The following is a 27,783-nucleotide window of genomic DNA, read 5'->3' as shown; positions in this document are numbered from 1 at the left end:
TTCTTATTAAAACAAAAATATTTATTCAAGCTGTAAATGGTATGCAGTATTTCATTATTGGATGGGTTTAATATAAACATCTACTGCATAATATTGGTTCCTTAGGAATCCTTGTATACTATGTGAAACATTGCCCTGTTGCTGTACAGATCTCTCACAAGAAAACTTGCATTTTTTTAAGACCTCAACAATTTGAGAACAAAGGAGGAAATACCAGTAGAGAAAATTCTGCAGTACTGGAGCAAGGCTTAGTGTGGTCATTTTCACCCATGCTAATTAGTACTAAAATGGAGGCTGAGCTGCTCCTGTGCCCATTTTGAAGAGTTTGTATAATAGCTATGACAAATTCTACATTCAACAGAAAGACCAGATCCATTTTTTTCCATGTCTGGCTAAAAGCAGAAGAGATATGAACAAACGCTTTCTCACCAGTACAAATGGCAGTTCAAAGAATTGACTTTTGCAATAGAACACACTGAAATTCTCATCTGGCTCTTGCTGAAGTGTTCGTACCAGGGTGTGAATATGGGGGTGAACCCACAAGAAAGTACATGGTTTGAAAACAGCTGCTGCATCCAAATGAATCTTACGCAGAAAAAATATTGTAAAGAGATGAGGCCGATCCAAATTAACGTTCTTATCCGAATGACTGGCTGGGAAAAGCTTCCTTAGATGAGAAATACTTTTATACAATTGGTTACTGGTATTTCTGTCAGCTCATTGCAAGCCTGACAGGGTGGGTTTGACAGTTATGATACAGAGGGTGTTAGTACAAGCCGGGTATGGCTGGAGAGCGAGGCCCTTTGGGATTCAACAAGAGAAGGGGAAGCGGCCGGGTTGGCCGCCCGTGTCCCAGAGCAGTGACCTGCAAACCCTGCCTGCACACACACAGCCTTCGCACAAACACGGGTCGGGGGGAAGTAGAGAATGCAGCAGAACACAGACAACGTGGTAGAACGGGAAACATACAACTTTTCTTACATTACATTTATACAAATTTACAATTTCTGCAAATTAAATGGCTCTATAATTACGCAAGTGCTTTTTCAAAAATAAACATATACCAACTCAATGATATTTACACTTCGCAACCTGCTTCCCAAACAGCATGATTTTGCTATAAAGTGAAACTTCAGTGCACTCAAAGTGCAACTCACTCTTTACAATTAAGGTCTCTTCCCATGCACAACCTCAGCACAAAGCCACCCTTTTAGCTTTAGACTGTCCCAGTTCAACTTCTTGTTCATTCGTCGTAATGCAGAGACAGCAAGAACTTGTCCACGTCCATCCCCGCTGGGAAAGAATTCGGCAGCTTCTTTTTCTGTAGGAGAGGAAAAGAATGGTTGTGTTAAATATGAAGAACCTGGGGATGCCTCAGGAACAGGGTGGTGAGTAGGACTGGGAAGGTGGTCATCCCCCTGTACTGGGCACTGGTGAGGCCTCACCTCAAGTACTGTGTCCAGTTTTGGGCCCCTTACCCCAAAAAAGACATTGAGGGGCTGGAGTGGGTCCAGAGAAGGACAACGAAGCTGGTGAGGGGTCTGGAGCACAAGTCTTACGAGGAGAGGCTGAGGGAGCTGGGGTTGTTCAGCCCAGAGAAAAGGAGGCTGAGGGGAGACCTTATCACTCTCTACAACTACCTGAAAGGAGGGTACTACCCAAGTCCAGGCGATAGGACAAGAGGAAATGGCCTCAAGTTGTGCCAGGGGAGGTTTAGGTTGGATATTAAGAAAAATGTCACAAGGGAAAGGGTTATCCAGCATTGGAATGGGCTGCCCAGGGAAGTGGTTGAGGCACCATCCCTGGAGGTGTTCAAAAGACGGGTTGATGTGGGGCTGGGGGACATGGTTTAGCGATGTTTTTTTTGTCAGAGTTAGGTTGATGGTTGGACTAGATGATCTTAAAGGTCCCTTCCAACCTAGATGATTCTATGACACGGAAGAGACTGTAAGAATTCCCTTCCTCCTCATCTTTCCATCTGCTTTGGAGACCTAAGGGCACAGAGCTCACCCGGAGAGCAGACACCAGGGTGCTACGTGTACCCCTGGGGTACCAGTGGGGTGGAGCTGGGACAGGAGTGTCTGAGCTCCCAGCCTCAGCAGAGCCTGCCCAGACCTCGGACAGACGCAGGACGTGTAACAGAGCGTTGCTCAGGTCCTGTATTTGAGGAGTGTGGCATAACTAAGGGTGGTGAGTTACAGAGACCTGCTCTGTCTCCTTTTTGGTCATTTACATATGTCACCTTTCCATGTCTCACACCTTCACTACTTGCCATTAAGTCCCCAAGTCAAAAGCATGGTGCTGTAGACTATGGAGAATCACACAAAATGTGGATTCCTGGTCCTGGTGGGAAACGAGGATGCAAGAATCGCTTGAATTCTAGTGAGGTCTAGTTTGAGTTTGGCCTAATTCTCACATTTGATCTAGAAACAGACTGAAGTTAGAATTTAGAAACTCACGTGTCAAGAGAAGTAACTTGATTTTCTGAAGTCTGTCTGAAGACTGTACTAATCTTAATGAAACTGTTATTTTGGAGTGGGATGAAGAGACAGAGTAAAACTGACAAATATAAATAGGGTGTCAGGAATTTGGATGAGCACCTCTGAACCACCCCATTACAAATAATATATATTATACTATATATATAGAATATATATACATAATGTATATATTCTGGAGAAGAGGAAGTGGGCACAAACTTGTATGTCCTCTAAACATGAGGAGGAACTTCATCACTTCGAGCAGGGCAGAGCACTGGAACAGGCTGCCCAGAGAGGTGGTGGAGTCTCCTTCTCTGGAGACATTCAAAACCCGCCTGGACAAGTTCCTGTGCAACATGCTCTAGGTGGACCTGCTCTGGCAGGGGGTTGGACTAGATGATCTCTGGAGGTCCCTTCCAACCCCACATCATTCTGCGATTCTGTAATATATACATATAGATGTCTAATATATACGTCAAATTTTAAATTAAGAAGTAAATGCCTGTACTTGCCTTTATTTTCTTCTTTTTTGATGGTGTTGGGGAGTTCTGAAGGTCTTTTCTATTTGCAGAACGCGAGTTTCTCTCACCCTCGCTCAAGTCCTCCAGTTTCCTTTTCTTGACGGTGCTCCTCAGAGCGCGGAACTGCTGGGTGTTGTCCTTGAGGGGGGTGGCGGTGCTGGTCCTGGCGATGGCGGCGCGGGAGAGGATCATGAGGGTGTGTGCGGCCATGCTGACGCTGTTCTCGCTGCCCGTCTCGCTGGCGGGGCTGCAGGCCGGCAGGTCGGGCGTGGCAGGGGGGACCATGGTGCGGGGGGTCGCGCTGTCCTCGGTGAAGCGCCGGCAGGTGGGTGTCCGCACGCTGTCTGCGGTATCGTCCGTGTGCCTGTCCCCCACCCCCGACGGCGTGCGGGGCACAGGCAGCTCCCCATTCTCCACCGTTTTACCAGTGGGGCTGTGCCACTGGATGTCCTGCAGCATCTCCACACACTGCTTGGTGAAGGGGCTCGACAGGCAGAGGCCTTGGCCGGGAGCTTTGGCCGGTTCTCGCTTTGGCTCCTTGGAAGACAAAGAACCAGCCGCTGAAGCTTTGCTGTTCCCGTTGGAGAGCGAGCCCTGCTTCTTGTTCAGCTCCTGCACCGACGCGACCGCCTTCTCGTTCCATGAGCTAACGCTCTGCTGGCCGTTGGAGAGCTTGGCCGTGTCCTGGTTCTTCTGTTTCTCATCAGCATCCCTCCGCAGCTCGTTTTCCTTATTTGCTGTGGCCTTGTGGAAGGGATCCGAGGGAGGCCCCGCCGCTCCCGCCTTCCGCTCGGGCTGCGGCTCCTTTGCGGATGTGCCTCTGCTGCCGCCAACCTCCGCCTTACACAGGATTCTGGGCAACGTTTTATCCTTCTCTCTCTTCACTCCCTGCGCCTTAGCAGAGGATGACGCGGTGTCAACAGCAAATAGAGTATTTTCATTTCTTTCTTTCTGGGATAAACTCTTAGTAGCCTGAGTTTGGGCGTTTCCTCCCGGCGCGGGCAGGACGTTATCAAAGCAAAGCACTCTCCTGTGACTTTCACTTGGTCTTGAATTTGAGCCCGTGCTCTCTACTGGTGCAATAGGTAGGTTCTCCTCCACGTTCCTCCCTAGCTCTGCAGTGACAAGCTTGTCTGAATTTCCAGTCCTGAAAATGAGATGAAAACACTTCAGCACCACACTCAGTCCTACTAGGCAAGTTCATTTCAGCTGGCTGAAGTCCCCACCTGCCCCTCAAAACACCTCTTTTAAAGCTCTCTCCATTTTACCAACACGCCAAGACCAAGATTAAGGGCTGACAACTGCAGAAGCTCAGAGGAGGCCAAAAAGGATGATGAAAAGGTATGAAACAGAGTCTGTACAAAGAACAATCGGGTAGACTGGGGCTCCTCAGCCTGGAAAGAGAGAGGTGACTGTGGGGAAATAAAACAGAAATCTGGCAAAAAAGTCAACAAAAAGGAAACTCTGCTCAGCGGAGGAACTAGAGGCATCAAGTAAAGCCAGCCTCATGTTCAGAACAAAACAAGGAGGTTTGGACACTGCACGTAATTAATCCTGGGAATTTTTTACCCTGGGATATTTGTGGATGCTGGTATTTTACTTGAGTTCAGAAAGAAACTGAGCACACTCATGAGAAGACAGTCCATCCTGGGATCTGGTTGTGGCTCTGGCAGCCCACGGAGCTGGAACTGCTGGGAGGCTGCCAGAACATCCTGGGCAGTATCATCACACATGTGCCCTCTGCTCTCCCCTCTGCACGCGCTGCTGGTGGCGTGACACAGAGCAGGACAAACAGCTATTGGTGGGCATCTTGACAAGAACATACAGACTGCCCCAGGCTTGGTCTCCACCTGACAACCAGCCCCACCAGTGTGAAAAAGCCACCACTGCACTGTAGCGGTGTCAAAAAAATGCTTCTGCTCCATCAGCTCCTAGCACTGCTGTGTCTGCGCCTCTTCCTGCCTTACGCCGCATTTCCAAGAGAGGCTTCTGCATATTCCTCTGTGCTACTCAACCCCTCCCTGTGCAGATACACCTTTAGAGTTTAGAGAGGGAAAAGTCAAATTAACTTTGGTACCGTTGGGATGGCAGAGAAGGTATGGGAGGTACCAGTGTGAGATGAGAGAGACAGCAGGAGTAGAAATGAGAAATGACATCCCTTTACAGGGAACATTTTTGCTCTCTTTTCTATGCAAAACATACATCTGGAGATCAATTAAAATTAACAGAGGATTATCAAAATTATATTATCCCAAATCATAGTTCTGCGGTTTTTAAAAAATCACTAATTTTTGTATGCATACGATATACCTGGGTATATGTTGGTGCGTTGTTTTTTTGTTTTTGTTTTTTAGGTAAGTAAGCTTTATTGTTCCCATTTTCCTCCACTTTTTCAGCATTTTAACTGAGTTATAAATAGGTAGATTTTTTTAAAACTATGCTTTATTTTTTCAATAAAAAAGTTTCACCTCTAATATTTAAACTGCACTGATCTTTTTCTACACTCTTTTGCTCATACCAACATCCTTTTGTTTCCCGATAAAGAGTAACTACTGAAGTCTACTTTCTTCTCTCTCACTTGTCCAACAGAAGACTAGTACCTGTTCTGATTAGCAATTAAATTCTATTCATCAATATATATATATAAAAAACCTTTTCATAAATGTAATGGGTAATTTCTGCAAGCTTGGACTCTGCTTGAACAATTTTTACTTGATGACTGAGACAGGCAAAAATAAACATAAAGCCACACAACATTAAGAGAGGAACACTAACGGGAGAGTTCTAGCACAGGCTTGTCATTAACATGTCCCAGCACCAGTATGAACACACATCTGCATCAATACTCCTAGGAGATAGACTGGAGGGGAAAAAAAGAAAGGGTACTGCTCACAGCAGTGTTCAAAAGGCTGTCTGTCCTCCTCCCAGTCAGTACAGTATGAAGAAATTCATGGCAGGAAAAAGAAAGCAAGTTTGAAAACCTGGCAGTACTCACCTTTGTGTTCGAGAGTTTGTGTGGTTCAAAGGCTCAGCTACACTTGGGACCAGTTTTCCTGCAACAACAGATGAAGAATGTTATAATAAACTACAGTATTCCGAGTAAATCATCTCACAGTTAGTACAATGACATCTGCAGACGTGGGGCTCAGGGACAGAGTTTAGTGATGGACTTGGCAGTGGAAGGTTAATGGTTGGACTCCGTGATCTTGAGGATCTCTTTCAACTTAAACAATTCTATGATTCTGTGACATTTCACCTGACACAGAATCAGTAAAGAAAAACCCAGCAACAAAACTCTGCAACTTCTTCATAATTATCAAATTTACAGCTTAATAAATTGGCAAAGGTCACCAACTAAGTATAAAGCAGCAGCTCCCTTGCTGTCTACACTTAGATAATAGAGTCCGTGCAAGACAAAGTCAACTGAGCTGGACTCGCAAATGCCCAGCAGGGACTTCCCAGGAGAAGGGAAATAACCACAGTGAACTGTTACGCACCAGCAAACCAGAATGCAGACTAACTACACCCTCCTACCCCTTTTCTTCATTTGCAATCTTATTCTAATTTTTATGTGTAAGCCTACTCTTTTTTTAAAAAAAGGTAGATAAATTTCTGCACAAGTTGTCCTTTATAACTCAATTCATTTTCTATTTTCAATTATTTTTCTTTACTCCCTTCCAACACTGAGAAATGAATGTAACTCCAATCTTGTTTCCATTTACTATTTAAAGAAGCTAATTCTCAATGAAATTAATATACAGAAGTGTACACCTGAAATAGGAACGACAAAACAGAGAGTGCATTTTTTGTATAAATATGAGACACTTTTATTAAATATTTTCCTTAATAAATGTTTAGAATTGCTGACTATTTGAATAACATTTGTATTTCCAAGTGGCTTCATTTTGATGGCAGGAGTACAGTGAGATGAAAAATAACCAGAAATATAAAGAAAAGTGCATTTTTTTTAAACTGCATTAGAGCCTTGCAACATTACATTTCCAAAATAAGCTTAATTCTGAAATCTGGAATTATTTAATATGCTAGGACTCTAGTTTGTAAATTGAGCAAATACAGTTACTAATTACAGGTTACAAGCCTCTCTCAAAGCCATCCCAGTAGTTACCTGGCAGAGGGCACTGGTATGTACAGAACTTTATTACTCAGAACTGACATGACTGTAAAACCCCCACTTTTGTTCTGACCGTCTCAAAACCACAAATACCTGCATTAGCTTTGTTTCTTGCTCCAGGAATCTTTTGTGATTTGGGAGGGATGGGAAGTTTTGGGACACTTCTGTTGCACACTGGATTAGCCACAGGCATGTGTAGAACCTGGAAAGAATCACCGTGTTCCATTACAATTTACCAAAAGACTCCTTATCACTTTGGCTTTAATTCTGGAAGGACAAGGATTTATTTGTGATGTGCTACCTGGCGGGCAGGTGCCGAGAACGTATTTCCATTTTGTCCTACTACTGAGAGAGGTATCATTCCCACCATTCCTTGCAGGACAGGCTGCACCGGAGAGGCAATTATAATGGCAGAACCTAAAAAAAAAAAATATCAGGTGTTAAAATTGTACAGAAACTAAAAAACTTCAGTGAAAATAAAAGCGTCACAAAAGGATTTCTTAAAATTATGCATGGTCAAACCTGTGGCAATAAAAGCTCTAGCTTTTGTGAAAAACTTACTGGTCCTTACTACACGTCACTGCTAGAAAACTGGGTAGTAATTGTTATTTTTAGTTCAAATTGGATTCTTTAGTTAAACTCTGGGTTTTTTTTTTTTAAGAAACGGTTAAAAACTTGAAGTATGACATTCCTACATTAAGGCTTGAACTTTAATTTATAAAAATAATAATTTATAAAAAAAAGAAAGAGTAACATTAAATAGTTCATTCTGCTGCTTAGAAAAAATAAACTATTATTTGCAACCTATTCCCTACAATTAGCATGCTCAAAAGGAATTTTTTTTTCCTTCCAGTGCACCCATAATACTTTCCCTTTATGGGCACACAGAAGCTGGGAAAGGCTAGTTGCTGAAGTTTCCTACTTAACTATTGAAATGGTAGTTAAAATAGTTGTTCTATATGGGATTTATAAAATAAGGAAACTATTATAGCACATTAATTGAGCAGTGAATGAAAAATTCAAAAAGTGAAAGAAGAACTGATTCCACACATGTCTTTGGTTACATGAGCACCACCAGGAAAAACATCAAATGTGGAAGAATGGACAAATTTCTATTTCTCTCCCTGTGTAAAAAGCCTGAAGACAATAGTTACATAAAGAAATGACATGACAGAGAGGGCCAGTGCTCCGAGATCCTGCACGTACCGTTGCACTGGCCTCTGACCACAATGGAATGACTGCACACGGAAATTCAAGGGTAACTGCAACAAGTTTTGAGCTTTGGAAAGAAATCTGTATGTGTTGATTATAACCAGGTTTAGCATTTTAAAAAGCACTTAAAATTTTTATCGTTGTAGTAATAAAAATGCCTGCACCAGGAGAGATTTTATATTACGGAAAGAAATAACGTTACATTTCTATATTTGTCCAAATGTACTTCTAGTGCAGACTAGGTCTTTGGAAACTGGAACAAAACAAAACAAGGAAGTAATTTTGGAAGGAATATCTACATCCACCAGTTATCTAAACTAAACACGGGTACCTATAACACATAGCATTCTATTTATAACAAGAATCTCATGAAAACAAAACCAAACAAACTGCATTATTTAGCTGAAACAATGAAATTTTTTCTAGCCAAAATATGCTTTTCTAAATTTATCACTGCTAAAATTATATAATTTAAGCTTCTGAAATATAGGGGTATTTTTTTTTTTCAAAGCTGGCTTGTCAATAATTCTTTGTAGTTTTTATTTCATTTTTAGTAGCAACTAATACACTAAAAAAATACATAACTCACAGCTAGTTTCAAGGGGCAGACAGAGCAGTGTTTAAAAGTTTTTTTTTAAATCAGAATCACAGAATGGTATGGAGTTGGAAGGGACCTCTGGAGATCATCTAGTCCAACCCCCCTGCCAAAGCAGGTCCACCTTGAGCAGGTTGCACAGGTGGGTTTTGAATGTCTCCAGAGACAGAGACTCCACCACCTCCCTGGGCAGCCTGTTCCAGGGCTCTGCCACCGTCAAAGTGAAGAAGTTCCTCTTCATGTTTAGAAGGAACTTCTTAAGTTCAAGTTTGTGCCCATTTCTTCTTGTCCTGTCACTGGGCACCACTGAAAAAAGACTGGCCCCATCCTCTTGCCACCCACCGTTTAAGTATTTACCGGTGTTGATCAGATCCCCCTCAGCCTTTTCTTCTCCAGGCTAAAAAGACCCAAGTCCCTCAGTGTTTCCTCATAAGAGAGATGTTCTAGTCCCCTAATCACCTTTGTAGCCCTTTGCTGTACCCTCTCCAGCAGTTCCCTGTCCTTCTTGAACTGGGGAGCCCAGAACTGGACACAGGACTCCAGATGGGGCCTCACCAGGGCAGAGTAGATGGCAGAGGATAACCTCTCTCGACCTGCTGGTCACATTCTTCCTCATGCACCCCAGGATGCCATTGGCCTTCTTGGCCACAAGGGCACATTTCTGCCTCATGGTCATCCTCTTGTCCACCAGGACTCCCAGGTCTTTCTCCTCAGAGGTGCTCTCCAGCAGGTCAGCCCCCAACCTGTACTGGTGCTTGGGGTTATTCCTCCCCATGTGCAGCACCCTACACTTGTCCTTGTTTAGCTTTAATACACTTAGAAAAAAAAGAATAAAAAGGCTATATAAACACCACATTTTCAGTCATTTTCTAATAACACCATTACCTTGTGGGAAGCTGGGGGAGACAGTCTGGTTTGCTGTGAATGCATTGCTGGATCGAGGAGGAGTCCGTAGCTGCTGCACGGCTGGAGCTTGGGCAGCAAGCGGCATAGAACTGCCGGGCAACACCACCACATTTGAGGGTGTTCCAGCTGTGCCCAAGGCAGCTGGATCGGCCACACAAGTGGCTATATAAAGGTTGTTTGAATTCCCAAAAGCTGTGCTTGTTGCTGGCATCAACTGTATAAATCCCCCTTCCTTGGAAAGATTAGTCGTGCCTGCAACTGGAAAGCCAGCAGAGTCTTCATTCTGAGCGTTAACCGAGGTGACCACGGGATCCTTTGGTCTAAGCATAAGGAGATTCTGCTCTGCTAAAGCTGAATCCACATTTTTTTCTGTGTCTTCTGAAGTCAGACATTTGGACAGGCCTGCAGTTTTGGTTGGGGATTTGGCTGGAGAAGACAATATTATAGTTGGCAAATTTTCACCTGTGATGCTGGAAACAGCATTATTTAACTCAGTGTCTGATGAAATGAACGGATCATCGCTGATGATGATCTTGAGGGACATTATATTAGAAGGATCAACATCCATTGGTTGACTACTAGAAGACACACCGCTTATACTTTTGGCCTCAGTACCCGACTCATCTGTTGAGGATGCAGTTTCTGGGAGAGGAGAGTGGCATATTTCAGATGTAGGAAGATTATTTGCAGTGGATACTACGGAAATTTCTGTACACGCATCACCGCCAGAAGAGAAATATATATTATCAGCATCTACTTTTGTAGAAGATGAAGGTTCCTGCATTTCCCCTTGTGTTCCCTCTGAGTTTGACAGTCCTGTAGGAAGGTTTACATCTTTCTTACAAGTCTTATCAAGTGTATGCTGATCACTTGAATAAGGTTTGTTCGAAGTATCAACAACTTCAAGCTGCAACTCTGTTTTGTCAAGATCTGAAACCTTTGCAGCAGAGCTTGCAGCACAGTCTGACTGCACACTCTGTCCCTGATGGTTAGGCTGGTGGCTTGAGTTTTCCTGTAAAATACCAGGTAAGGCAGCTGTATCGTTTGTTACAGCCTGTTCTTGTCCTGCATCCCCCGATGGGCTGGAAATCGATGCACTGTTTTTTCCCAGCAGTACGCTGTGCCCAGGGCTCCCCTCAGAAGGGCTTTTACCAAGTGTTTTTTCAGACAGTGATGTATCTGGTGAGAGGTGACATTTACTTCCAGAATGTGTTTTGTTTTCACTGGCTGTAGTACATTCTGCCAGTGAAATCAAAGAGATCTGTGGACTACCAGAATGAACATACTCTAAATTAGGACTACTTTGAGCACCATGACTTAGCGGGCCTTTTTCAATTTCCATAGCTCTTTCACTTTCAGACACTAATGCAGACGACCCCTTTTTATCGTAAGGATCTCCGCAGTGTTCATTACATTCACCATCAGAACTCTGTCTCTTGTTAGGTTCAGTCAAACAAGGCACAGAGTCAAAGGCGATCTCAAGCTCTCCCATGTGCTCCGGGGTAACAGTTTTCAGGCCCTCAGGCTGCTTGCTCGGCCTACAACTTCCAGGCAACTGTTCGTTGGCGGTGTTTTTCTTAGCCACATCATCATCATTAATGCTGGTCTTCAAGGCACACGATGCTTCTCCTAGCTGAAAACCTTTACAGGAGAGTGGCTCTCTAGAATTATCACCTGTCAAACAGACAATAAATTAGTTCCTCAATTATTAGAACAGACGATCCTTTTACAGCGTTTTAGAAGCAACTTATCAGTTCAATGGCAAATTGTTTCACGTGAAACTAAGCGGGAATAACGCCACTCATCTTTACTCTCAAGCTGAGTGGAAAGTGTATTAAACGTATGGTTATAGACATTAGGCAAGCTGGCAAATCAGTTTGTACATAAATAATAAGTGTACACATAATATGCAAACAGCTCAAGTCACTAAATCAGATTTCCAGAAGCACAAAAAATATCTCAGGATAAATAAGAAATTGCGTCACCTCTTGGCTCTATTTCTGATAGACTTTCACTAAAACTCTCCTACTGATGGACTATTGTTAAGACAGAATAAACATACCTTTTGTCCAGAGTAAGACTCCTTTTGGGTGTTAATTAACCATTACACAATAGAGATAAAAGATTAATATGGTTCCACAATGAATATTGCAAAGTATCTCTGTTTTGAATGAGAAAACAGATTTGCAGATACTCTGGTTTCATTTAGGAGTTTACCAAGTACATCTTGTAAGTACACTGATGGACTGCTGTTAAATTAATAGACTGAAACTTTCTAACAGATGAGGTATATTCGTATGTTTATGCAATGTAAACATCAAACTGGACATTACCATTGAAAACAGAAATATTGTGAAATGTATAAATTGTCTGAAAATATTTTCATAATGAAAAGTGAACAGACTGGAAGAGATCTTAAAGGAAAATAAAACAACCTACATCTACTGGTTTCTTCTGTTCCTAAAGAACTTTCAAGTGTTTCCAGGTTATCCTCATCCACCAGGATCGTGTTTTCTACTCCACTCTGACCAGAAATACCAGCAGGTAAGTTCTTGTTTACCTTGTTCTTTCCTATTTTCACAATAAAACATGAAGAATGATTAAATATGTCATTTTACACACAAGTGTGATTATTACATTATAAATGAAGCATGGAGATTTCAAACTCAAGAAAATGCCATCAAAACACAAAGAACTATTTGTCTATATTAACTACAAATCCAGAAAGAGCATAAAAATGTCCCTATATTTTATGTGGGGATATCCTTGACCAGACAAATAGAAAAAGTTTACAGCAGCATAGAAAAACAAGTATGAACTATCATCCTTTACCCCAGAATAGTCTAAAATAACAGCAATAAAACAATCACTGAGCCAGCACAAACCCATTCAGCCACAAGAAAACGCTGTACTTTATAGTCATGTATAAATGTGTGTAAAAATCTAATTCTGAATTGAGAGACACAGATGCCACACAGTCCATTTCTCTTGCAAAAGAGGCCTGCTGAATCACCTCAGGAAATACTGAGGAGAACACATCATTCATGATGTTTTACACTAATGGTACAATTGAGTATAATATAGCCTACCATAATCAAACAAGTCAAAGAGTGCCTGAAAAGCTGGATCGGATTCTGTCTGTTCTAGAATGTCCTGTATGGCCTCTTCTGACATATGAATTTCACCCTGAGAAAAGACAAGAAAGACAGATCTGTCAGACAGTTACTTTCCTAGCTTAAAGAAAAAGCTAGGAAAAAAAGACAAGAATTGTTTTCTTTTCAGGTTGTTTTTAGTTCTATTCCTTCTGCTCAGCACAGAAACATAAAGACTAATGCTGGAAACATCTCTGCCACAAATTTAACATCTATTAAAAAATACTAATGATTGAAGTTTGACAAATGAAGTCCCCCAAACCCCAGGCATCTTTGGCAGACATTACACCCTGCACACGCATATTGAAGTATCCTCCACATAATGACCAGCATCGTTTAAGAAGGACTAAATCTCAGGCTACACTGGAAGCTTATGCAGATGCTACGGATGCCGTGAGCCTGCATTAGCCAACCACTGGTAAAAAAAAAATCCCCTAATTAATCCTGATTTCTTGATTTTGCATACATCTAAAAGACAATGATAAGCAAATGGAAGTTTTATTTCATATACCCATTACATGGTCTATAATAGAACTTCCAACTACTTTTCTGTGGAAGGCAGTTAGAAGGCACAGCTACATAGGACACTGCTCTAAGGTTCTTGACTTGTTTGGTAGCAGCACAGGACAAAAATGAGCAGAGCCCTCACTACATATTCAAGTGCTCAAAGACAAAATTTCCCCTGACTTCCTGGAGGTTATCTAAGCACCCTACAACTTTTGATATGGTGGTTGTTAAGGGCGGATATCCCATTTGATATACCCGATTATTTTGTTTCAGCTACTGTAACTAAACAAAGAAGCTGCTTTATTTTTTTTCTGCTCACAAAAATAGAATACAGCTTTTCTGCTCCACATTTTGACAAAAATTGACCTAAAAAAAAAATAAATCACCAAGTGACAGAAGAATAGCTTATAATAAACAGACACCTCTACTTCGTAAGCGGGCAACTGCCTCTACTGTCCTGCCCTTTCCATGAAGATTATAATTCCCTTATTAAGAGTCCTTTATAAGTCTGTGATTCCTGCTTGAGGGTTGTAGAATTTCACTGAATTTCACTGAATTTCACGGAATTTCTAGAGTTGGAAGGGACCATAGAGATCATCTAGTCCAACTCCCCTGCTGAAGCAGGATTGCCCAGAGCTAGAGCATGTTACTCAGGACTGCATCCAGGCGGGTTTTGAAAATCTCCAAAGAAGGGGACTCCACAACCTCCCTGGGCAGCCTGTTCCAGGGTTCCGTCACCCTCACCGTGAAGAAGTTTTTCCTCATATTTGAGTGGAACCTCTTATGTTCCAACTTGTGCCCGTTGCCCCTCGTCCTCTCGGTGGGAACCGCTGAAAAGAGTCTGGCTCCCTCCTCCTTCAACCCTCCCTTGAGATACTTGTAGGCGTTGATAAGGTCTCCCCTCAGCCTTCTCTTCTCCAGACTAAAGAGTCCCAGCTCTCTCAGTCTCTCCTCATAAGGGAGATGCTCCAATCCTTGAATCATCTTTGTAGCCCTACGCTGGACTCTTTCTAGTAGTTCCCTGTCCCTCTTGAACTGGGGAGCCCAGAACTGGACACAGTACTCCAGTTGTGGCCTCACCAGTGCAGAGTAGAGGGGCAGAATGACTTCCCTTGACCTGCTGGCTACACTCTTCCCTATACAACCCAAGATACCATTGGCCTTCCTGGCCGCAAGAGCACACTGTTTACTCATTGTCATTTTACTGTCCACCAGGACCCCTAGATCTTTCTCTTCAGTAGTTGCCTCTAGCGGGTCCACCCCTAACCTGTACTGGTACCTGACATTTTTCTTCCCCAGGTGCAGGACCCTACACTTTTCCCTGTTGAACCTCATGAGGTTCTTCTTTGCCCAGCCCTCCAGCCTGTCCAAGTCTCGCTGGATGGCAGCACAGCCCTCCGGGGTGTCAGCCACCCCTCCCAGTTTGGTATCATCAGCAAACTTGCTGAGGATACACTCTGTCCCCTCGTCCAGGTCACTGATGAATATATTAAACAGCACGGGTCCAAGTATTGACCCCTGGGGGACTCCACTGGTTACAGGCTTCCAACTTGAACCTGCTCCATTAATAATTACCCTTTGGGTCCTGTCACACAGCCAGTTCTCAATCCACCTCACTGTCCCCTCATCCAGCCCATACTGCCTCAGTTTCCCAATGAGGATGTTATGGGAGACAGTGTCAAAAGCCTTGCTGAAGTCAAGGTAGATGACATCTGCTGCCCTCCCCTCATCCAACCAACCGGTTATGGCATCATAGAAGGCTATCAGATTGGTCAGAAGAATGAAGGGAGAACACTAGAAGTTTATTTTGTAGAAGGAGAATGTGTATTTCCTGCAAAAGCAAGAAAATATTACATTTCAAGAAAAAGCATCCATATTTAGGCCCTAAAGACAATTTCTCTTGCTATACTAGAAAATCCATGTTTATCTCTCAGCAAATCAGAAAATCAAATCAGAGCAAACATGTTTGGAGACCACAAGGTATTTTAAATTCCTTTTTCTTTCACAAGACTATTGATCAGATCCCCAGTCAGAAGCTGGTACCCAATTACTAGTAACAAAAACCCACTGCCAAGCAGGCAGCTGGTGTCTGTGGGACAGAGTACTTAGAGCTTCAGTCTGAGGGTAACGTTAACAGATAACCACTGCCAGAAGCTGTCCTACTTCCTTGGCTTTTGACCCATGATCTGCTGCCTTGAACAGGCATTGGGAATGAATTCAGAGTGCTAAACTGGCTCAAAATTAACACCAGCAAAATACTAGTATCCTGTCAGTTCAGCTCCTCCAACCTGCCCACCACCGTACAACAAGATTAGAGTTAATGCCCGTGCAAGGGAAGTTGCAGACCTGCCCCTGGGCAGAACCTTGCCCTTAGACAGGCTCAGCTGTATTGTAAAACAAGAAATAAAAAGAAAGACGAGAAAGAGGAGAGCAATCTCAGACAGCAGACAGAGGTTCAGCTTAGTTCCCATAACTGATCATTCTCAGGTGGCTGGTCTTCAAAAAATGTTAACAGTGCAATCCACACCAACCTGAAGTCCAAGGATTTCATCGATTGAAGTCTCCTGCTCCGTGGGACCACTGTCTGTCTGTTTAGGGGCCTGAGCGACGTTGCCATCACTGGGAACACATTAGTCATTAGTTCAGAAATAAAAAATAAATCAAATAAGAGTATGTATGAAGTTTAGAGGTTCCTTTTATTACCTGCTCAGGATTTTGTTGATGTTCTCAGCAAGCTTCTCCTGAAGAGATTTGTTGCTTAAGATTTTTTCTCTGGCATTTTCAATAACCAGTTGCTGGAAAACACAGTTTTTAAGCAGTCAGGTTTCCATTTTTATCATCACTAGAAAAGGAGCATGAATTTACAACTTACTGGTAAAAAAAAATAATTCAACACAGGTAACACTCTTTATAACAGAGAGATGGCCAATCTGTGACTGCATGATGCAGCAATGAAAATAATCCCAAAGCATTCCTGTACTTCCACTCTCCTAAAGCACAGCAAAGCTTATTGTGCTTTCTGGTTTCCATTCTCTGAAACATTACTGTATTCTGACAGCTTACAGGTATCTTAGCAAAGCCAATAAATCAAGGGGAAAAAAAAAAAACCCTTGCATAGCAGTGCCATCCTCTCTAGTTTAGTTTAGTACATAGAAGAGATAGTTCAAATACAAAACTAAATTTATCTCCTAAAGTTAATTTCTAGAATACTCAAGACAAACAACAAGACTAGTTCTCCTTAGTTTGAATTTGTTTCTTAAATGTAAATACCTTCCATAAGTATATACTCACTGGGAAGTTACCATCTATGAATTCTTCAAGTGGCTCACTTTCTTTCTCTGTTGTTACTTCATCAGGGTCTTGAGAACTTTTAGCTGCTGAAAGAGGTCCAGATGTTGCAACACTTTTCCTCTTCTGAGATTCACTGAAACATTCCAGCAAATTTAGGATGCATTTTGTGAGAACATAGCAAACAATAGACTTAATGGTCAGTAAATCAAGTGCTTCTCTTCCTTCTTACTAAACAAAAGATTTTAATCAACAGAAAATTAACTACATACTGGAAATACAATAAAAGCCGGTATCTGTTTCATTATGTCATATGCATATATTCTGTTTGACTTCATAGAAGTTACAAACAAACATATAGACTGTGGGTAAACACCATAATGGCAAGTTGAATTCCATGGCCACTGTTCAGTATTTTTCCCCCCTCCAGTATATGCTCCTTTTACTGGTGATACAGGTTCTAATTAACAGCCACTCAAGAAAAAGATCTTGGCATCACCACTGAAAATAAAGCTCTCAAAAAAAAGAGCAGCTGCTGTCAAAGCAGCAAACTAATGTAAGGTAGTGTAAGAATTCAGATGATGAATAGGAAATCTAATGCTTTTATATGAAATCATGGTATAGGCACTCGTGAAACCATCAATCAGGAGTGGCATTAAAATCACTTATACACCAAAAAATCATGCAGGAATACAGAGGACTTGTAAAAGGTGTGAGTGAGTACAGGTCTGGAAAAACGATAATCCCACCCACTGGGATTTTGTCGGGGTAAAGACAACAAATGGAACACAAATAGACCAGTCAACTCATTAAAAACCAAAGGACATTGGAATCAAAGAATAAAAAATGCAAAATGAGTGTAAAACCAGTTTTTCATATCACTTTTAGTGCAAATATGGGAATTTTTGCTGACAAAATTTACTGAAGCCAATGGTTTTTCTAGGTTAAAAACAGACAAAATGCACACTTATATCAATATTGAGAATTTTCATAATTGGTAAGGATATTTTTGAAGGAATACCAAATCTCCATATTTGCCCATGTATAATACTGGAATAACACAAAGACTGGCTATATGTAATAAAGAAGCATAAGTAGCCTCCTGTCAGTCCAATGTTAAGCTCTTTGACTTTCCTTTCCTCATGAAACATTCTACAGTTGCCACTCTCAGTAAATGTAAAACACTCCACCATCTAAGAAAATTTACACTAAAGGCTGGAATACTGCATCATCTCTAAACGATCTGGGAAAAAAACAAAACAAACAAACAAAAAAGAAAACCCCATGTTTACCTTTTTCTTCTTCCTGGAGAAAGCAAGTTTGAATGAAGCTTTCGTTCTTGTGGTGCCGGAACTTGAATGTGTATGAAATCTCCTGCTTTATAAAGGAAAAACAAAGATCATGATGCCAGTGCCTTCTCCAATTACACTGTTAAAGCACCACACAAATCTACACATTACTTATTATGTTCCAATCAATTCCTGGGAATTCATACAAAATAATTTGGTATTATCATGAAAATGAGAACCGCTCCTTTTAAATATAACCTGAGAAAAACATCCACTTGATGTAGATCATCCTTATCTGTTAAAACAAGTGTTTTGGGTGAGGGTGAGAACACAGCATAGAATAATGACAAATCAATGTACTTCTGATCTCTGAACCCACCTTAGCAAGTGAGTATGCAAGACCCATTTATCTTTTGGGCACTCTGTATTTTAATCACCTGAACCAGTTTGGAGAGCCAGGGGAAGGACAAGAGGAACAAAGCCATACATAAGAAGTTCCATCTAAACATGAGGAGGAACTTCTTTACTTTGAGGGTGGCATCACACTGAACACTGCCCAGAGAGGTGGTGAAGTCCCCATCTCTGGAGATGTTCAAAACCTGCCTGGACAAGTTCCTGTGCAACCTGCTCTAGGTGGACCTGCTTTGGCAGGGGGGTTGGACTAGATGATCTCCAGAGGTCCCTTCCAACCCCATACCATTCTGTGATTCTGTGGGAACAAAGCATGAATTTTCTGAAACTTTTTTGCTGGAAGATGGTTAGTCTTGGTTTTAAAAAACTACCATCTATATCCATAGATTTTTCACAGAAAAAAGGTTTAAAAAAAGTGTGCAACCTACCGCTGATCTTGTTTTCTTGGGTTTGTGACTGGTGAACAAACAACGTATTCAGTCTTGTCTGTGACACGGTTTGATTTATTGTTGGTCTTTGAATAACTTGAGGAGCTACAACAGAAGAGGAATTCTGTGGCCCTGACTGATGGGCTACTGACAACAATCCTGAGTTTGCAGGAGCTGATTGCTGAAGCATTCTCTGTCTTTTCATTTCCACAATTCCACTTCTTGTACGTGCTGGAGATAATAAAGATACGATGAAAATACATGGTAAAGGAACTTAAAAAGGCTGCTGATTTTCCAAGACCTAATCAAGGATGCTCCATTGAAACTTTTTGTGCTTCAACAACTAATTAATGAAACTCAAAAAGCAAGGAACACCCATCTATGTCTTCTGTGTTACAGGTTTGACCCAGAACAATTCAAGAAGTACAGCCAACTTACACAGCTATTATAACCATGCTTGTATCACTGCTTAAATATTTACAGGAATAACTCACCCCCAAAAGATATTTCATTACATAATATACCACACATATATATGACCTTAACTGAAATAGCTGAACCAACGTAAACTTGCATTTATTTATCAGACTAAATCTGACAAATTTAAACAACAGAAGACCACCCGATCCAGTGAATCTCAGATCCAAGAACAATCACTACTGACATTTCACATTCTCTTTTCTTACAAAGGGAACTTGGTAGAAGTACTACAAAGAGAAAAAATTATTTTTAAGTAAAATAACTTATTTTTTGAGAGTTCATTTGGCAGTTCTTGTAATGAAAGAAACAATTCCAGATAGAACAAGTATCTTTTCATATTTTGCTTAGATACATGTTTGTATGCATAAAAAAATAATTGTCTCAAGATTGTAATACATTTTTATATTCCCCTTCTATAGAAATGAAACCGCATCATAATTAGATTGGTTACGTTTTCAGTTCCTCTATGAACCACAAATTAAGTCAACAGCTTCAGGACTGAAGCAGCAGTTTTTAAACCTTTTAACTGTGTAAACTCCTAAAAAATTTTCAGCAGAGAAAAAAAAATGCTATATAGAGAATTTAAGTCCCTTGCAAACAGCTCAGCTTTTCTTATTTTCCTTTCTTAATCATTACAGTAACCCACAGACTGCACTGAGGACAACAGACATGCTGAAAAAAAAAAACCAAAACACTGCAGAAGAGATTGGACAACATTTTAAGAGTAAGGACGTGTTACTGATAGCTGCAGCATTTCCCCATAAACCATTCCCCCCCAAAACCAATAATTTGAACATAAAGCCTATTGATCCCATGGTATTGGCTCAGTTACTTACTCCTCTGATTAGCAGAAAATCCTGTGGAATTTTGCATGCTCCTAAAAAATAAAGCAGGTCACATAAATACAAGGAGCACAATGGAAACACTCAGCTACAGAGCACGACAGTATCTACGCTATGGTTAATGTCAGTCCGGTCCCAACCACACATTACTTCAGAAAGCTTCAATCTACGGGTTGTTATTTGTATTCATTCACACAATGGTCACAGATCTTTCAAATGAAGCTTACTGTTATATTTTTTATCAAGTAACCATAATGGTATCGAGTTCTAGATGAGTCATAGCGCATTGTTTTATTACAGGAAAGCCACATACTCACACTAATGCCCTCCTTATCTGCTAGTCCTGCCTTAAAATCCCGAAATGTCTACTGAACTCTCAACTCTCACATACCCTTCTTCTTCACCATCTCTCAGAGGCAACAGAGAGCAAAACCATTCTCACACAATGATAAAGGGAAGTAGATCAACATAGGGACTCACTCTTAAGACAGTGAAATTTTACTTCTTTGATTTCAAAACTAAATTACCTGATCTGAGAAAGTGTATAGTCTAATTTTTTCCACAGAGATGACATCATTGCTGGAACTTCATTTGTTGTTTCTAAAATAAACCATAAAAAAAATAAGATGCTTAAAACAGATATATGTTGAGAAAAAATTAAAATCACAACCAAAATAGTAATTATTAAGTATTATATGTTTCAGACATCATCTCACTTTAGGTGTCTAGTCACCTTCTTAATATTCTGTTAATTAGAGAGCCCTAACTCCTAATTTAAGAATTTGATTGATACAAACATGCACTCATCATGGATACAGTTCTCAGTTTTAGAAGCTGAAATGAAACTGAGGCAAAGACATTCATGATTATAATTCTCAATGTAATCTGCTTGTGGTGTTGACTCCTAGGCAAACACATGGTAACCTAACCTAACCCAACCTAACACACTTCTGGAAACAGTACTCATATTCCCAAGTCACTTGTGTGCTTCCGAAAATTGTAACCTGGCAGACAGGCCTTTAAAAGCAACGGCTTATTTTAAGATGTCACCCAAACAGGTAAAAACACTTGGTAGTTTTGAAGCACAGAAGAACATTGAGGTATAAGGGAGGGAGTGTAGTGATAGGACGAGGGGTAATGGTTTTAAATTGAAAGACGGAAGATTTAGATTAGATATCAGGAAGAAATTCTTTCCTGTGAGGTGGTGAGGCACCGGAACAGGTTGCCCAGAGAAGCTGTGGATGCCCCATTCCTGGAAGTGTTCAAGGCCAGGCTGGATGGGACTTTGAGCAACCTGCTCTAGTGGGAGGTGTCCCTGCCCATGGCAGGGGGTTGGAACTCGATGATCTTTAATGTCCCTTCCAACCCAAACCAGTCTATGATTCTATGATAAATGGAAAGACGTAAGCAGACCAATTTATAAAGCTGTTCATGGTGCTGAGTACAAAGTATTTTGAATAAAGTATGTTTGTGTCTTAGTTACTATTTCTATTAAATCTAGTGTGAAAGGAAAAAAAAACATTCAGAAATGTTCCAACCTGATGCGTTTTAAATTGCAAGTCTTAAAACCAAGCACCACTAAATTCTGATCAGACAACACGTATCAAAGAGTTGTAAGACTTGTCAACATTCACAAGCTCAAAAACTGCTTTTAAAACTAGCAAAGGCTCTATCTCTAATATTCATACAAAATATTAAGTTATTCTGAAATTATTTTAATTCATTTTGAAAACAAAACAAGAAGCGTTTCACACTATAGGACTTTTCCAGGTTATTTCATAGAATCATAGAATATCTTAAATTGGAAGGGACACATACGGGTCATCGAGTCCAACTCCCTGCTCCTCACAGGACTGCCTAAACCTAAACCATATGACTAGAAGCATCGTCTAGACTCTCCCTGAACAGAACAGCACAGGCTTAGTGCTGTGAGCACGTCCCTGGGGAGCCTGTTCCAGTGACCAACCACACTCTCAGTCACCTTTTCCTAATATCCAATCTGAACTTCCCCTGATGCAGAGTCATTCCATTGCTGTTGCCGGACACCAGAGCAAGGAGATCAGCACCTCTCCCTCCTATTTATAGTATAAACAACAAACAGTGTAATTTTACAAGCAGAAATTCATACATTTGACACACTTTATGGCATCTTTATGCTTTATTACATCAGAAGTTCTGCTCAAATTCGAAGTGAAAATATGCTGGCAAATTCAAACTAAGATAATTAATTTTCCTCACAAGATGCTGATCTAATTGGCTGTTTCTGCATAATACAGAAATCTTCAACTTCTAGCACAGTGGAGGGATTGCTCTAAGTCAAAACATAGGTGGAGATACTACCTCTTTCTCAAGGAGTTCACAACAGATAAATAAGAAAAACAAAATAAAATCTCATTCTAAAGGCTTACCTTTTGTTTTCATGGCTACATATTCATTAAGAATAGTTGTCAAGTTTTTTCCACACAGGGACTGGAAAAAAACCAAAAGATACCGATCTTAGAATCTTCACTAATAACTCATACTTCATCTGCTGTACCACATTATACTTAAGCAGTTCTTTAGAGGACTACACCATGCTGACCCTCAGCACAAGGAACTGTACTTTATGCCACTGGTGCTGAGCTGTCTCAGACCAGATAAAGAGCGATCTATGGAACAGAATGCCACAACGAGCACAACATCTGAAGCGCTTGATCTCACTGCACAACACTGGTGCAGCAGTTACAGGTGCAGGTCCTCCCCTCACCTTTGTTATTATGGAATAAAACCACAAAAATAAGATGATGAACAGCTGTAACAGAGGAAGGGGTACGTATCATTGTGGAACGCAACACGCTTTAGGATGATGCTTTAAAATGTGAAGAGAACTTCCGTCTAAAGTAAAATTGTTAAGTCACACAGAATTAACTTTCATGTCATATTTACATGTTCTGTTATTTTAGGTGAAACAAAGAATTAAGATTTTGAGGTTATCGCTATCATCTTGTACCTTCTTCTCTTGTTTGCCAGTGGGAACTCTGCAGAGTATGACAAATACAGCCTTTTATTGCAAGTATTTTAGGCTGCAGTGACAGTTTAAGAAAAAACACTATCACATCACCACTTTTGTACAAAAAACAGCAAAAATGTTTCTACTGAGAAAAGGAAGATAATTAAAAGCTTTCAGAAGTTATTTACATTTGTTTTTTCTAATTTTTACTGGCTAAGGCTTGGTTCTCAATTCCCTACCCACAAAGAACAGATGGCTAAACACTCGTAAATGAAATCAGTCCAATGGTCTGTTTTGAATAGGTGCATCAAGACCTCGGACCTCAGAAAAGATTTCCAGAAATTTTGGATACTGTGGACAAAATCCCAGGTGACATAATTAACTGATACATTAGAAGAATGAAACGGAAAACAGGAAGAAAATGCACATGTAAACATTAAAAGGTTAATACACAGCAATATCCAAACCCTGCAATTTGCAGAGTAGATTACAAATACCAATTCATATATGTTAAAAATGGAAAGTATCTAATGACCCTGTAGTCATACGCACAAGTCTACATACACAGCTACACACTGTATTTATGCACACCCAAAGTTGCACATTTCACTAGAGACAAAGCAGATGATACTGATTAAAGAGGAAGCTGAACTGAAACACAGTTTTTGTCAACAAAATTTGTTAGCATTAGATAATGCTGAGGCACCTTACCTAAACATTTAATATGGACTTGAAATGGAACATGACTGGCTGACTTGTCTAGAATAGGAAAGCGATCTCCAATAAAATACAAGAGCAGCCCTGAAATCAATAAAAGCCTTGCGACATCCTTCCATAAATCAACCTCAAAGCTATATAGCAGACTAAATGTAGTATGCTGAAACTGATTTGCATATTTTACACTTAATTTTTTCTTAGTAACATAAAATACTAGAAACCAAATAACTGTTAATACCACAGGACACAATAACAAACAAACAAAAAAGAATGAGGAGGACAATCAACCTAACTATTTTAAGCAGCATTTGAGAAATAATTGTTACACAGAGAAATCTCCATGTCCTCTTCCATGGATGCAAGACAACTTAACTCCCTACTTTGCAAACAGAAACTCACCAGCAAGCAGGCTGGAATAATCCCATCCTCTGTACAGTGCTCTGCATATTCTTTCAAATCTGAGCTTTCCAAAATAAATTCACGGCAGGTAGCTAGAAGTTTTTCCTGTTGTAAGTATCCTGCAACAAATCAGACAGAAAATTTCGCTATTTCATTCATTACTTATGCTCAATAGGAATTAATGCATTAACCTAACCAGCTGCATACAGTGTTGAAATAACAAAAGATTTGTGTGTTAGACAAGGAAAGTGGAGTTATTTTGAAAGAGCATATATCCTGTAAAATATTTCTTTAATAGTTAAAACCAGAAAGATCACAAAATATTATTGATAATATACTGCATTCACTAACTATTCAAGACTAGAAATGAGGCAGTATAAACAATTCGTGATTGAACTTTAGTACAGAGAGTACTGTACAGACAAGAAAATAAATGTTCAAGCAACCCAGTGCGACCATTAAATGGAATTCTACAATAGTTTGTTAATAAAATGCATTGCCATGTTACAATAACTCTCCACTCATCCTCCTGTTTCAAAACAGGTAAAACCTGTGCAGTTGTTACAACAGTGTGTAAGAGTTATTTACAAAAATTGGCACTGTACAAAAATTAATAACAGAAAAGTCTTCCCCCCTTACTGTAATTCTCATTTCGAACAGATGTACTAGCTGCAACTTGTGCTCTGTACACACCCCAAAACAGTAGTTAACTTAACAGAAAGTATACTGAAAAAGTTTACTTTTCCAAAATTCCATTCCTCAGCAAATATGTTCTGCCTTAACCAAACTTTTTAAGCCTTACTTTTATCTTCAAATACTCTAAACATTAAAAGATAGAAATAGACCAATCTGAATGAAGGATTCCAGAACAAAGAACCACAAAAGAAAATGTCTGTTCCTTCTTGCTTGTAGCAGAACAGAACAAGTAATGTTTTAAAGAAAAGATAAAATATGTGCCTAATTATACAACGCAGGATACACATACGTTAGCATACCTATACCACACCCCCAAAATCGCCCACCTCAGCTCAGGAATGCCTATAGAAAAATGTGGCTTTTAAGTTTACAAGACAACAGGTATCTTTCAGCAGATCCAAGTATAGCTGGAAAAAACATCGTTTTCAGATGATCCAGACGATTCAGACACATAAGCCCTTACTAAGGTCTTCAACAAATAAGCAAACTTTAAAGGTAAACACATTTGGGAATAACCACTGTGAGTTTAATCACGATGCATGAGCTGGCCTATCCATCAGAAAACATTAGTGGTATCTGTGGAAAGGGCCACCCTATTTACTTTTTTGAAATACATTTTGCTAGAAAACTCTCAAGCCACAAATTGCTGGAAGCTAGGAGTGTAATTTAGGAAATGCAACGACACACCAGTCTTATTCCTTTCCACTACACCATCCACTGCCCGCCAGGATGGAAAACAACCAGGTATTAGGTTGGGTGGAGCTTTGATCTGTGCTAGGGTGGCTATTCTTGCAATCAAACTCATCTGGACGCTGACGCAAAAAGTTGCCATTTTTCTCTCTTGAACCTAATACTACAGTATTGCACATTTACCACATACATCAACTTCCTGCAAAATAAGACGTTCCAAGGTTTAAAAACACCTACATTAAGATCTTTTGTGTAACTGAACTGCTCATGCACACATCACGTAATGACACATCAGTACAAAATATTTAACATTACCAAAACCAAATTAAAAGCACAAAAGGTGGAGTACCTTCTGAACTACGATTAATCCAATATTTTGTTCTATCTGTATTTTTGTTGTATCTGTATTTTGTTCTACCTGTAAAGACACACACCTAACTCATGATACACGTGCACGCTTACACTAATTAGAAAAAGATACATTTTCTTACGTATTTTTCTTTGCGTGAGCTCATCTTAACATTTTAGTTTTGCTTCTTAAACCAATATCCATCAACGTTCATAGCACAAGACTGAGCTAAAGAGAGAGGGTGGGAAAAACAGAAAGATGGAAAAAGAGCTGCGCCAGGAAGCCTATTTGTCCGCCCAAATTCTCAGATGCCTCATGGAAGAGGAATCCCTATTAGAAGACAGAAATAGCTACAAGGACTATCCTGTTCTACAACCTTAGGTTGCTTGGAAGTTTCCAGGGCATGATGCATGCACCGTGCCACAACAGACACCAGATAGGATGGAACATCCTCAGTGCACATGACGTTGCCAAGATTGTCTGCTACGTCTGCAAGTCTCTGTCCGGTAGGCACGCGAGATAAACTTGTAACTTAACCGATTTTTTTTTTACAGTGAGAGATCTCTCTTGCATGTTTTTAAATCTTTTGCAAGTTTCTAAGAATCCTCTATTACTTCACAATAATAAAAATGTTTCATCTCTTACTAGCCTCGTTTCTCAAGACGGTACCAAGAAACATTTCAGGTGGTATTTAAAAAATAAATTCTGCTGGAGGAACACCAAAGAACAGACCCAGCCTCAATGGCTTTGGGTTCAAAAAAATTGCGGAGAACTGAAAACCCACCTCCCAACGCAAGCAGCCAGGAAATCCCGACAGCCCACGCCAACAGGTGCTTACGTGTGGGTTTTCAATATGTGGGTCATATTTTTGATTACCATCCCTTTGTTCTTATCTTTGGCAGCATCTAAATAATCCAAAGCATGAAACCATTTTTCAAATTTCGCTGCCTGTCGCTGACGACCTGAACACACAGACTCCGCACCTTCCACAGAGGAGACGCCGGGTCTCGGTCCAGCCTCACGGGTGACCAAAACGGGGAGGGAATGGAAGCCCGGCGGAGCCCGGACCCAGCCTGCCCCGGCATTTCGGATGGCCCTTGCGTTCCTCCTCTCGTGGATACTTCATCGCACCCCGCTCCCCAGACACCTCCCTGCAGCCGGACACCACAGACCGCCTCGGTCTCCCCAACCCGCCGAGAGCCCTCCCCGGGCCCCATCGCCTCACGGAGGCCGTTGGGGAGCGGCCCAGCCCGGAGGACTCCCCTGCGCCCTCCGAGGCCCCCAAGCCCCTCCGGATCGAGCTGCGGTCGTTTCCCGATAGACACCGGGCCGGGGCCGGGAGAGGGACAGCCCGGAGACCGCCGGGCCCGGGGCTACGCCTCGGCGGTGACAACCCCAGCCCCGGGGGAAGGACGAGCCCGAGGCGGTCGAGGGTCAAGGGCGCAGCCGCTTCGTTCTCCCGCCGCGCCCGGGGCGATGCCGGCGACTGACAATCCCCGGCAGAGCTCCCCTGGCGCGGCCGCCACCGCCTCCCCCGCCCCGGGAGCGCCCACCGCGCCTCAGGGGCTGAGCAGCCACCGCCCGGCCCCCGCTCACTCACCCAGCACCAGCCGGGCCACGTCGGACGGCAGCAGCATGGCCCGAGGCGGCGGGGGGAAGGAGGAGTGGAGGAAGGGAAGGAAGGAGGGAGGGAGGGAAGA

General features: G+C 41.4%; 1 protein-coding gene across 2 annotated transcripts; it reads right to left on the bottom strand.

Moving 5' to 3' along the window:
* On the bottom strand, positions 1–27,783 carry NPAT (nuclear protein, ataxia-telangiectasia locus). 2 transcript variants are annotated; one of them, XM_014966013.1, is made up of 18 exons: positions 27,684–27,783; positions 24,349–24,467; positions 22,652–22,712; positions 20,771–20,843; positions 20,238–20,278; positions 18,922–19,152; positions 18,086–18,170; positions 16,797–16,929; positions 16,209–16,300; positions 16,037–16,124; positions 12,936–13,032; positions 12,286–12,417; positions 9,826–11,520; positions 7,435–7,550; positions 7,227–7,335; positions 5,997–6,054; positions 2,993–4,148; positions 1–1,321 (listed from the first exon to the last, which is right to left on the bottom strand). In XM_014966013.1, exons 1-18 carry the CDS (start codon positions 27,718–27,720, stop codon positions 1,244–1,246), a joined length of 4,401 nt encoding a protein of 1,466 aa, XP_014821499.1. In that variant the 5' UTR covers positions 27,721–27,783; the 3' UTR covers positions 1–1,243. The 2 variants fall into 2 exon arrangements, with proteins under 2 accessions (XP_014821499.1, XP_014821500.1); XM_014966014.1 differs by having other exon boundaries at positions 18,086–18,167.

This window comes from Calidris pugnax, unplaced genomic scaffold (genome assembly GCF_001431845.1).
Source record: "Calidris pugnax isolate Ruff unplaced genomic scaffold, ASM143184v1 scaffold20, whole genome shotgun sequence".
Taxonomy (NCBI): domain Eukaryota; kingdom Metazoa; phylum Chordata; class Aves; order Charadriiformes; family Scolopacidae; genus Calidris; species Calidris pugnax.
Note: the sequence above shows the minus strand (reverse complement) of the source record. Positions and strands in the feature narration are given on the sequence as shown.

What these genes read in the sequence shown, in the direction of transcription:
- NPAT (XM_014966013.1), bottom strand. Translation starts at nt 27,720, where the DNA reads ATGCTGCTGCCGTCCGACGTGGCCCGGCTGGTGCTGG. An exon ending in TCTCCAGGAAGAAGAAAAAG is followed by an intron (nt 16,930 to 18,085) that starts GTAAACATGGGG and finishes GGAATGTTTCAG; the next exon opens with TGAATCTCAGAAGAGGAAAA. An exon ending in ACAAACTCTCGAACACAAAG is followed by an intron (nt 4,149 to 5,996) that starts GTGAGTACTGCC and finishes TCTCATTTTCAG; the next exon opens with GACTGGAAATTCAGACAAGC.